Consider the following 12,825-nt stretch of genomic DNA (forward strand, 5'->3'; position numbering starts at 1 on the left):
AAATATAACAATAAATTACTTAGTGTGAGCTAAGTATTTTATTAACATATATGTCTGATCATACATTAAAAAAATGACTACAGATCCCCGCTGTCCAGCGCAGCACAGTTTTCCTGATCCATGCTGTTCCTTTACTGAAAACCACCCGGCACTTCTAGCTGCCAAGCGACCCCGTGAGATGGAGCTGGGACACTCGCCCAAAACCGGCGACTTTCCTGCTGCTGGGTCTGGAGACGTCCTAAATGTCTCTCAGGTTTTGTCGTGCTCCTTTGCCGTGCAACTTCGATGCTAACAGGGCGAGCAAGCAGCGAGACTCGCCGTGCGACCGCACTTTTATCTGGGGGAAAAAGGAACAGAGAGGAGAGGCGGGAGCGCACAGGTGAGGCCGGGAAGGCCCCGGGGGAGGAGCGGAGCGGCTCCTGCCGCCGGCCCCGCCTCAGCCGCCGGTGCTGGGGCCCTGCGGGGCCGGGACGGGAACCGCCCGCGGGCCCGGGGCGGGGGCGGGTCCGGGCCTCTCCCCGCCCCTCTCTACCACGCCCCGTCCCGGCCGGGGCCCGCGGGGGCTCCGCCCCGCCCCTCCCGCTCCCTCTAGAGAAGGGGCCGCGCGGCCGGGCCGGCTCTCCCGTAGCTGTGGCTCTGGCCCCGCGAACAAAGGGGCTCCGGGAGCGAGGGAGGAGCCGCCGCAGGGCCGGGAGGGCCGAGGGAGGAGCGGCGGCAGTAGCTCGCACGGAAAGTTGTGGGTCCGCCAGCGCAGCGCCGCGGGAACTGCCGCTGCCGGGGGACGGGGCGCGGGGAGGAGCCGGAGCGGACTGTGCCGTGGGGGCAGCGGGACCGCCTACCGCCGCCGTGTCCGAGCGGTAAGTGGCGGCGGTGGGTTGCGCTCGGCGGGTGCCCTGGCACCTCTGTGGGCGGGGTGGGACGGCGGGCACCGCGGCTCCGGGGGAGGGAGGGGCGGGAAAGGGAAAGTTAGTTCTCTGACTCTTGAGTCGGTAAAAGGGGCGGAAGGCGTAAACCCCTCGGCGGGCGCACCTGCGGGCGGGGCGGCAGAGGAGCAGCCGGGGCAGAGGGGCAGCCGGGCGAGGGGCGGCTGCTCACCCCCCCGGGAGGAGGTGCCGGCACGCCCGGCCGCCGGCTGGGTCAAAATCCCCGCTGGGGGAGTGGGGGTGGCAGCGCCTCTTTCGGGACGGGCGGGGAGCCGTCCGGGGTCGTGTACGGGGCCCGTCCCGCGGGGCTCGGCTGCCCCTGCTTGGGAGAGGGGCTTCGCGGCTTCTCCCACAGGTGGCTCTCACGCTATCGGGCCGGCCGGAGGAGCGCGGCTGCCCTTAGTCCCTTCCCAGCTGGCACATGCCCCAGCCCGGCAGGAGCGGGGCTCCCTTGCTCTGCCAGCGGAGTCACGCCTGGTGTGGCCCGTGGACTTCTGATGCCACTGTTCTGGTTCTGCCCTGTAGGCGCTGGTGCGGAGCCGGGCCCTCCATGGGAACCCTCGCTCGACGGATTTAGGCTGAGCCCGTGACGTTCCCAAGCTCGTGAGCATGGCCAGCGTCTCGGACCAGGAGGAAGGACCCGGTGGGGGACACAGCGAGTTCAGCGACATCATCAAGTCCAGATCAGGTAACACAAATGGTGTTTTCTTATTTTTTCCTCTATGCCTAGCTTCTGATATCAGCTTGCGTTCTTAAACAGCGCGTTTTTTTCTGACTTCTTTTTTTGACTGTATTTTGGTGGGACAGTGAGCAACTGAGGCTGTTCATGCAGCTGTCCTACAATTAAGTAGTAGTAATTGCAGATCTTTGGGGTTTTTTTTGACAGTGTTAGTCAAGTCTGTTTGGGATCCACCTTCTGCATTATAATTACCTCTGCCTTTGTAAATAACTATGTGCTTAAAGTGCTCTTATGCAACCTAGTGTTGGCAGCTTTTATGTTTATTCTCAGACACTGAAAATGGCAACTGTGGTCACAATACTGCACCTCCTAAAAGTGCATCACGGTAGTACTTGTGCAGTAAATTAATGTGCTTCCTCCTTAATGTAAAACAGTTGTCTAAGGCTACTTGCTCAGGCATTTCCTCTAGTAAAACATTCATGTAGCAGATCTGAAGGTTATTGGAAAAACATGGGGTTTTTTTGTTGCTTGTATGTTTGAGTCTTCTGAGGCTCTGGTGGATGCTGTGGTGGGCGAGGAGGTACCCACATTTTAGCAGGGGGAGAGCAGAGACTTTAGAAGGGCAGAAGAAGCTGATTAAACCCTGGTAGAAATTTATGCTACATCCAGACATTGGCTGCTCACTTCTTTACCTTCAAAGGTTCTCTTTTCTCGCTTAAACACACAAGGCTTCTGTTGTCAGAAGGTTTTCCTTTGGTATCTGAAACATAGGAGTATATTTTTTAAACGTTCCATACATTAAAAAACTGTAGCTCTTTGGTTGGTGGTGATTTGATATGTCAGGTTACGCAGGATGCGGGGTTGAATCTGGATCATGTTGGTCTTTGAGTAGCTTGTTCCTCAGCAAGAGGAGGTCTAAGAAATGACAACTTTGTGGAAGAAGTCTTCCTCTTAACTTCTACAAGTACAGTTTATGAAATGTAAAACTACAAGCATTTCTATCTCAGTTTCTGTAGTGCTTGTTGATATTTTCTGCTGTTCTTTTGAAACCCCTGGACATAACTTTGATTATAAGTGTGTAGTCAGCACCTTTAAGGGCTCTGAGTTTGGGGATGGCTTGCAGGCAGTTTGCATGCATATATGTATGCAAGTACTACCATTTTATTGGATGTCTGAGGAAATATGGCTGTATTTGAGGTTTTCCTTGGATGAACAAGTTGGTCAGTAAGTTCTGTTGTTTTGGTTAAGGCAGATGATTGTAAATCTCCTATTACAACCCCTTTAACTTCTCTGTTAATGAGAAAATGATGCACATTCAAAGACTCAGGGCCAAAAGACTTGTGCATTAAACTAAAAATGGTGAGTGAACATTGGTCTTAAAGAGCTCATATTTTCTAAATAATACACTGATTTGGATCTGGACGTGTGATTTCTTCAAGTTAGTTACTGTACGACACAACTCAGATCTGAACCATTCCCTACAAGTAAATCTGTGGGATGGATTTCCTAATGAAAGGGCTGAAGTACAGATGGCAGCAAATTAAAGGCTAGTTGTCAGGGCTGGGGAAAAAAATATTACAAGCTCTGCTTCCATTTTTTTCCTAGATATCTGGAAAAAAAGTATTATCATTTTGATACTTAGAAAGGAAAACTGAGCTGGCTTTGCTGGAAAGACTTATCTAGCGCAGGATATTCTTCAGAGTATAAGTGACTGGAGTACAGTAGAAGCATTGCCCTATAACAGTAATATTTGAGGTAGCTAGGGGTCTGTTTGAGTTTTGAGGCTATGGAGAGCAGAACCAGCCAAGGTTTAAGATCGCTGCATTTTTTTTTTCCTTTGTCATGGAAAATGGGCTGTTATTCCGCTACTCTGTAAGATCATCATCTGTGATACAGGAAATCTCTAACACTTTGATTAGAGAGGGCATGCAAAAATGCATTTAATGTTTTCACCCTTACTAAATAAAATACAAAGCTCACTTCTAGTGGGCCAAAATCTTTAAATGGTTTAATATGTCATAGTATTTTTAAGTGCATGTTGTTCCTATGCATTTTTTTAAATTGAGAACACTGAAAACAGTTTATTCTTGTAAATGGGAGCTGTATAGTGTCTGTGTAAATGTCACTTTCTCTCTGTGCTCTCCCGGGCAATTTTCTGTCTCTTTCAACGTGTTTTTCTTCTATGGTGGTGGTTTAAAAACATTCATCTTCTGAAAGCGGTGGTTAAGATATATGGCTAAATCTGATACTGTGTTATAACTTTGGAAAAAAAAAAAGGTCATTTGGAATGCAAGACTCTTTGGGAGGTCAGCCCTTAACAAAGAGTGGTACTGGTAAAAATGTTTCTAAATATTTGGATACAAGGATACAAATGTAAACGTTAGTCTTTAACAGCCTGTCAAACAGAATATATAGTCTTTTTGTAGGCACTACACTTCAGTTGTCTTGCTTTGGAAAAGTGGGAAGCAGCTAGAAAGCCATAAAGGTGGCAATGTCAATGCAGTGATTGGCTATTGAAAGCTTGAGCTTTAATTCAAAGTTACTGTTATGAGACTGTAATAAGACACATGAAGTTTTACTGCTGCTCAGCATTGTGTGGTGCCCATCTATGCCGTTTTTTTCTAGCAGAACTGGCCATGTAAGTTTTTTTTCTTAATGATTTGTAATTGGGAAGGTACAAGCATAATATGTGAAGTATGTAGGAGAGCAATCAAAATAAGTTAACAGCAGGTTTGTTTTTATTTGTTGCTTGTGAAAAAAAGTGTGTGTCACAGGCTTTCACAGATGGGAAAAGTAAATTTGCAAGTATCTAATTCATCCTTTGGGGAGTTCAAACTGAGGGGATGAAGAATAAGACACTTGGAACAGAGATCTGTGTATGTTATTGGTTATGTTGAGAATATTTATTCCTTCAGTAGTCAGCAAGAAAACTTTCTTTCTATGAACACTGTGTATGCTGTAGCTGTTGTAACTGATAAATGATGGATTACCCAAAACAAGTTATTTTCAAAGATGCATCTTCTGCACTTAAAATAGAATATGATGGTGACCAAAGCTGCCTTTAAAATAACTGTGCTAGCTATGGTAATTATAAGGGAGGCTGCCTTACGGTCCCAGAACAACTAAGCATCTTTTTTGCCTCCCTTCCTGCTGCACCAGTGGCAGATGGTGGCTCTGAGAGTCTGATGTCTAAGGGGTAGGATACTTGTTCCTGGATGGTTATGTTTGGTGTATATATAATATTAGCATTTATTTAGCATTATTAGCCTGTGCATCTGTATGATTGTTTGATATGGAAAAGCAGTTTTCCCCTTTTTACTTCCCTGTAGTGTGGAGTAATGTATATGGAACTGATTTATATCCTTGAAAGGCATCTTGTGCAGATAGGTGAGTTTTTCTCTTTGCAATAGCTTTCGGGAAGGAATGCTGTGGGATGATTGCCTTACAGTGGTGAAAACAGTGCTGTCATCACGCGGCTTGAAGAACAGATGAGTCTTTGCTATGATTAATTATGGAAAAAAGACAAACTCACTTAAAATCTGTCATGGCAGCTTGGAATGGTAATATATAATTAAACAGTAAGAAGTGACAGGAAAAACATTTCTGGAAGATTACTCTATGCCTCTGGTGCATTTTAAGATATGAGTTCCTGTCTAAATTGAGGGGAACTTAATTTTCCTCATCTACCTTTGATTTTTAATTACACTAAACATATTTGACTGAAAGACTGGTTTGAGAAATCATAACTTATTTTTGGAGTTCTTGGGCAAGGCTTGCTCCGAGAACTGCGGCTGTTGTCTGTCCCTATGAAGAAATGCTTACTTGGCTGGCAGCCCCCTTGCTCCAGGATCTCCCTGCCCTGTGGTTGCCTTTGGAACCAGTTCCTTTGGTTGTGCCTCTCACTGCCAGGTTGCCACAGGCCATACGCCTTGCTTCTCATTTGTCATTTTTGACTCCGTTGGTGTGAAATGGCTAGGAGTCAGTATAGTTGCAGGCAGACCCTTAGGATTCGTGAAGTGGGCGCAGAGTTGGTGTAGCTGGTTTTGCACTGTGACAACTCTTCAGGGACATTTGTGCAGTGTGTGTGGACAAGGTGTTAAAGACAAGTGACAAACTTGCTGCTCCTTATTTAGAGCCACTAAAATGACTGTTTTTCAGAACTAAACTTTAAGTTGCTGTAGCCTGGCTCCTCTCTGCCGTTTATATTGCCTCCTCTTCTTGGGCTGTCTGCTGGGGACAGATTGGATGCTGCAATGAAGACAGTTCTAGGGTACTGCCTAACGTTTATGAAATGGCAGATATATAAGTACCAGGCTGGTTTCTTCTAGTCTCTTGATTGGTAGGTGAAGAAATAACATATGCTGCTCCATGTGCTTGAAGCACGACTTTGCCTTGGAATAGAAATCGAGGCTCCTTGGGGAGGAAAAAAAAAAAACCCAAACCATAAAAGCAGCCCATTGATTTGCACATTCTCTGCCAGGAAATGAAGAAATAACCCTGGGCAAGGGCTGCTATGTGAGGCACTGTGTGCAGTGTGCTAAGTGTTTCTAAAGAGGTTGAAAAGTCAGGGTGGGGAGAAGCAGCTGCCAGTGGTGTGGGACCCCCTGCCGATGAGGCTCCCCTGGTGAGAGGCTGACCAGGAGCAGTGCAGAGCTCCTGGCTCCACCTCCCCCAGTGCTCCTTGAAACTTGGTGTCCCCTACTCAAGTCTGAGGAAAGAAGGAGCAATCTCATACAGTCTAATAAAAATATTTTTATGTGAGAATAAATGAACACAGTTCAAAGTACTGGGCAGCTGAGCAAAGAATTCACTGTACTGTTTTAACACTTCTCAGTAATTGCTCATAATTTTCCTCCTTGCCTTGACTAGCTTTCCTAGCAGAACCACTTGTCCATGGTGTGTGTGTTGGGGCTGACTTCTGTGAGCAGGAAGAAGTAGGGCAGTATTGTTATTAACATCTTTTGAATGCAAGTAATTGGGAAGATGGACTGGAATATAGGTAATTTGGTGTAGGTGTGGAAGGGAAAGCATGTGGGCTTGAGCTGAGCTCTTGTTGTTTCAGGACAGTATAACTGCTCTGATGCCAGGTATCAGCATGGACTGGGGTGCTCAGAGCCTGTGTGATGTACTTTTGATGTGTTGTACAGTGTCCCTCCTTCAAAGGAAAATACACAATTAGAAGAGCTCAGCTCTTCCCACCTATCCTGCAAGCTGAGATGCTCCTTGCACAAAGTTGGGGAGAACTGCATTTATTTGGATGCCTTAATCACAGTCTGAAGAATGAATAACAGGGTTTAAACATCGTGAGGTGGGAGGGAGGAGTTGCACTGTCTGACTTTTCATTGTGTTGATGAAAGAATAACTTCTAGTGTTCCATACTTTGTCAGAAGTCTGTTTTATGTCTTCCTCCCCTCCCCCAGTGTGTTCCTGGAATGAAATGGGGAAGCAAGCTGAGCTGTAATTTCAGAAACTGACAGTATAACCTTAGAAGAAAACTGGGAGTTCTAAAGGTAGCAACAAAAATAACAGGCTAAGGAAATAGAAGAACCCTCTGGCACACGTGGGTTTGACACAAGACAATGATATGGCTCTGTTGCAAGCTGTAGTTTTGGGAATGAGGCAAGAAACTACTGACTTGTAAATATACACAGCTGCAGAGTCAGTGAAACATCTGCTGTTAATAAGGAGGAGCCAGAAAGTGCCATTTATTTATTTATTAGGATATGACATCTTTGGACCTCTTTTTTTTGGAAGGACATCAAATCACCTGATACTGCCTTTGGAGAGAGTAAAAAGAAAAGCTTACTTTAACTATTGTAACTGAGTTTGGCTCAGCCCCGAGTGGAGCCAAAAAAAGTATAACTGAACAAAAATAAGAACGTCTGCAGTTATCTCTTCTAGTCAGTTGTCTGTGGGACCAGCAGGCTGAGGCTGGTACAGAGTTGCTGGCCATGAGTCCAGGTGTGTGTCTGAGCAGCCGGGAGACTCTTACCTGGCTGTGGATGGTGGCTGGGGCTGGACTGGGTGCTGGTCATTGGTGGGGAAGCTGCACAAGATGGTCAGATGTACTGGGGAGTGTGAGCAGTCACAGTTCCATCTGCCACGGGTAGGATTGAGTCTGTCTGGTTGTGTAATGGGCTGTGTCTTCCCTCTGACTGTCTGACCAGCTCTGGATGTGAGCCCCAGTGGTGCAGGGGAGGCTGGTTATTTAGTGGGGACCCATGTTCAACTGTGGCAGTGGCCTTCTTGTAAAGGTTTCTTACAGTCAGAAATGTGCTTGTTCTTTGATAAATTGCATTTTTAGATATTCATTACTCAGTGTGCATGGGACAGGTGCATCAGATGTGTTGAGGTGCTGGAGAGGAATAACTTGAGCATTGCTTAGCCTCATTGGTAGTTTCTCTTGCAACAAGGCAGCTCTGTGCTGGGGAAGCATTCTCTAGCAGCCTAGTCTCTTCTCAGGTGTGGGGTCTTCTGCTGGGTGTGGAAGAAGTGTTGAAGAGCTGCTGAGTCTTTAGCTGGTGGGAGATAGGGTGACTGTGTGTTTTGGTAAAAGACCAGCTTCTGTCTCAAAAACACTGGATACATGCTGGTAGGAAAGGATGTGGCTACAAGACAGACATTAGATATGTGTTATTGAGGTTATTTTGCTGATCAATATAAGGAGTGTGCAGCAATAATTTTCAGCTGTTAATTATTGGTAATTAAGGTCCTTTCTGGACTTTAACACCATTTCCCCTCAACTTCAAAACCCAGGAGGATCCACCATCCAAAAACTGAGAGATTTTGTAGAGGAATTAAGCAAATTTATAAGGGCAGTCACTGGCTTATGCATTTAGCTGTCGAGAAACAAGCACTTCAGCCACAAAACAACATACTTTGCGTCTATGTAATTCATGCCACAAATAACTTTAGTTAGTTCCTTTGTACTCTGCATTTATTGCCTAGCATCAAATGTGTTTTTTGCTTCCCTCCTAATTTAGATCATGGCAGAGGACCAAAGTTGGAATATGTTCCTAAAATGTTATGTTACAAATTATTGATCAGAGAAAAGTGTTGTGACAGATAAGTTCTAAAATTTTTGCTAGCTTTTTTCTTGTCAATTTACCAGGCTATCCAAGATGAGCAAAAAAGAGCAGTCTATGCATGAATAACAAACGGAGGAGATCTACTTGAACATTTTATGGGACCATGCTGGGAATAGGGTGAAGCCTTTTGGTTTCTATGTTATTTTAATAGCTATATTATAAAATGCAATTGTATTAAAATAAGAGAATAAAGTACTATTTAAATAACAACAGACTAAGACCTTTCTATTCCCTCTTTCTAAGCTTTTACTTCTCTTATAACTTAATAATGAACAACAGCTATGGTCAGCATAAATAGGTTCCAGAGAGAGTTCATTGCTCTCTTTTTCTGGTTTCTACGTGTACATCTTGTTCTTGGATGAGGCTTCTCATGGAAATTCGTGGGAACACATTGTGTTAATGCCATGCCATATTCTTGAGAAGAGCCTTTGTGGAAACTGAAAGTCTAGTAGCTTCCTTCTGATTTTTTTCTTTTGGACCTGGCTGTAATGCTCAATTTAGAGCCTGCTAGTTTAATTTGCTGAGCTTTAAAAAAAAAAAAAAATCAATTTTTAGCTAATTTAACACACTGTTCATTCAGAATAGAGTTTATTAAGTTTAATCTGAGAGTTATTGAAGGTCACAGTACAGATGTGAATTATTCAGTCTGTTTTTTCTACTCAGAAAATATATTTGCACACTTTATGATCTGTGCAGAGGAACAGAATAGTCTGTCTGGCAGAGTGTCAGACTTGTGTAGTTGCAGGGGAGGATGCTGTGTCTACCTGGTGCATGGAGGGTGGAAGTAAATGCTCCAGGCTGCTGCAGGTGCATGTTGTTGTTGCTTTTTTCTTCTTTCTTTGCACAACCCCCCTCCAAAGTAGGCATTATTGTTTGAATATTGAGAATTCAAAAACCACATGCTTTTGGAAGATAATGTTGCTGTCTTGATAGGATAAGTCAAATGTTGACCATTGTGTTAATGTGGAGGTGAATTTTATACTAAGTGCACTACTGGTGTGTCCAAAATTGAATGGAAGAAAGAGGAAGGAAGAGTTCAAATAGGCTTGTTCCCATGTCACAAATGTCATGCCATTCTGTGCTTTGGTTTATTTAAGGCTATTGAAACCTAATTCAGGCTCATTATTTGCACTCTGAATGTTAACAGAAAGTTCCTTCTTAATTACAGGAAAAACAATATTAAAGGAAAGGAGACTGAAAACCATCTCTTCTCTCTAATTTCAGTGAGGTGCTTTACAGAGCCTCTGTAGATACCAGGCTTCTCGCCAGGTGTTCTGCACTGCTGCCTTACCAGATCCCTCTTTCCCTCTTCCTTTTCCCCCCTAGTGAAGACCAATGCATAAAAAACATTGGGTAGAGGTGCAGTTTTAGCAAATGTACTCCAGCTCTAGCAAGAAGATTCAAATGCCCAGGTGCATCATACCACTACTGGGAAAACCTTTTCCCTTCTGTTCATGGGTATTGGGAAACTGCTGGCATCAGTTTGTGGCATGGTTTCCACATTGAAGCTTCTCTTGGTGCTTTCTGATCCAAAGAGAACTAGATCAGTTGAGACTTACAGAGCTATTGAGATGCAGGGGAGGAATAACTGCTGCATCAGCTGCAGTGGTATCTGTTACTTCTTTGTCCTACAGCAGAGCCTCTCTTTGAATTAAACCTCTTCAGAGTTTCAAAAAATGTGCTTTTTTTATGCCTAAAGGATTAATGCATTGTCTGCATCTTTCTTACACATTCCTGTGTGCACAGCAGGATGGAGCATGAGAACCTGCTATGAGGTTTCAGGACTGACTTCTCATGGTCTTTATGTAGACCCTCCTCTAGAGAAGTGAGGCATTGACCCGAAAAGAACCAAATTTTAGATTTTTTTTTTTTAAATCCAAATTATCTGTTTATAAACATTTTATTTTAACCTGTAATGAAGTGATTCCTAAAACTTAGGAAACTCAAAGTTAATGAGTTCCATGTAAATTGTATTTTGTGGTTCATGTTTGTTCTACGAGGGGAAATAATTTCCATACTAGATCATGAAGGCTATTTGCCTTTCCAAATCTGAGTTAAGAATTTCCTGACCTCTTTGAGGCCTTCTCCTCTACATGTAAACTGCTGGAGTGGGTTTTCTCTCACTATATGGTAATAACCTCATTTTCTCAGCAGGTGGTGTTAAATATTTCATCATTGTTTAAGGATAGTGGTTACTTTGCTTACATAGTGGCTAACAGTAATTGGGTGTTTTCATCTCCATGAAGCAAATATAGAGATAGAACCCACACTTTTGATTTATATAAAAAAAAAAAAAAGTCTTCCTAGCTGAAAATCCCCAAATTATCTTTACTTTAAAAGATCACTTAATTTTGAGCGAGGCACACAATGCAGTTGCGGTGTGACAGAGCCTTCTGCATGCTGTAAGGTACCATAACTTTAAAGGAAATGGTCTTCACTTAAATATTTTTGCTTCACTAAAGTGAGGGGATACAATGGGAGAAAAGAACAGTAGCTGGTCTCATGAAACACCTTGCTTTTGGGGGGTCATCACCCCTTGATTGCTAGTTTGGGAGTCATACTCCCTGTCAGAGAAACTGTGAAGTTAATGCTGGGGATGCAGTGGGGAAGGTGAGGTCCTGCTGTGTGTCCTGCCTGAAGCATCGGGTGGGAAGGCGACTCAGTGGTAACAAGTGCTGTCTTTATGTGTTACACAGGTTAAATCAAGCAGCCCCCAGAACAGAAGGAGCAAACTGGAAGAACATGTACTGGACAGAAGGAATAACTTTGCTTATCCATCTCTTATTAGTGCTAATGCTGGTCAACTATCAGTGGCAAGAATGGTACATTTATGCTTCTCAATTTGAGCTTCAATGTTTTAAACATAAATTATGATAGCCTGCCCTCTGCCTGAGTGTATAAACTTGCCTCGCTGTATACACCTGGTTGGGCCATCAGAATTTGGTGTTGAAAGAAGATGTTTGGAGTAACTGGAGTTAAAAAGTGGGATCTTGAGTCTGAGATGTAGTCTCTTTAACGCAGCAGAGGTGTTGTGGCACATACAAACCAGAGATTGATGTGAAACGTGATGACACACAGAATGGTCAACCAGGCTAATTTACAGCCAGAGTGACTTTGTAATTGTTTGTGATACTGATTTATTATCATGTGTCCTGTTTCTGGGGATGACTTGTGACTTAATATTTAAAAATAGATGTTCTGTTCAATTCCAAGTATGATAATATTTTTTTGAATGTGATATGCAGTTAAAAATAATTCCCAAAATAAACTAAAAAGCCTCAAACCTTGCTTCTTGAAAATCATACTTCTGTTCTTCCCAGCAGTTGCTTGTGTGTGTGTGTGTGTGCGTGTGTGCTCTGTTCTTCCTCTACGTCATTCAGCTTCATGGTCTTCCAGTTGGAGGAAGGCTGCAGTTGACTGCCTTAGTGTGTGCTGTACAACGCTTGGGAGGAAGAGCAAAAGAGCTGGGGCGGCTTTTTTCCTTCTAGCTCACATCCTGGCATGAGGGAGGGCTGGAAGGACTAATGTGGCCATGCTGGCTCCTGCTGTCCTGGGATGTGTCCTGGCATGCGGTGGAGCTGTGTGCTGACACCTGGGGACCCCTGTACTGCTGCTTCTCAGGCAGCATCTGTGTGGTGGACAGAAGGCGGTTTGAGAAGGTCTAAAAATCTAATGAAACAGGTAGAAGTCATAATACTTTTTTCCTGATGAACTCTGTTGGCTCCCACGCTTTACCTCCCTGGCCCTGCAGGCATTTGCAGGGAGGGGGGAAAAAAGCTTTTCTAGACAATTAACCTGCTGCTCTATATCAACTTTACAGAATATAACTCTGGTGAAGACAGAGTTGTTTGCAGAGACAGAATTATAGAATTGTTTAGGTTGGAAAAGACCTTTTAAGATCATCAAGTCCAACCATTAACCTGGCACTCCCAAGTCGTCCACTAAGTGCCATATCTACACATTTTATTAAATACTTCCAGGGATGGTGACTCTACCACTTCCCTGGACAGCCTGTTCCAATGTCTGACAACCCTTTCTGTGGATAATTTTTTCCTAATATCCAATCTAAACCTCCTCTGGCACAACTTGACACCATTTCCTCTCATCCCATCACTTCCTACTTGGGAGAAGAGAC

General features: G+C 44.2%; 1 protein-coding gene across 1 annotated transcript in view; it reads left to right on the forward strand.

Moving 5' to 3' along the window:
• The first annotated feature begins 556 nt into the window (after positions 1-556).
• The window catches only part of UTRN (utrophin), a 369,822-nt gene continuing 357,553 nt past the window's right edge, over positions 557-12,825 (forward strand). Inside the window, exons 1-2 of the mRNA XM_082049170.1 lie at positions 557-857; positions 1,449-1,611. Of these exons, the coding sequence (XP_081905296.1) occupies positions 1,533-1,611 (79 nt within the window). The 5' untranslated portion in view covers positions 557-857; positions 1,449-1,532. The remainder of the gene's footprint in view (positions 858-1,448; positions 1,612-12,825) is intronic.

Source organism: Streptopelia decaocto (assembly GCF_964273445.1).
Source record: "Streptopelia decaocto genome assembly, chromosome: 3".
Classification (NCBI taxonomy): Eukaryota; Metazoa; Chordata; class Aves; order Columbiformes; family Columbidae; genus Streptopelia; species Streptopelia decaocto.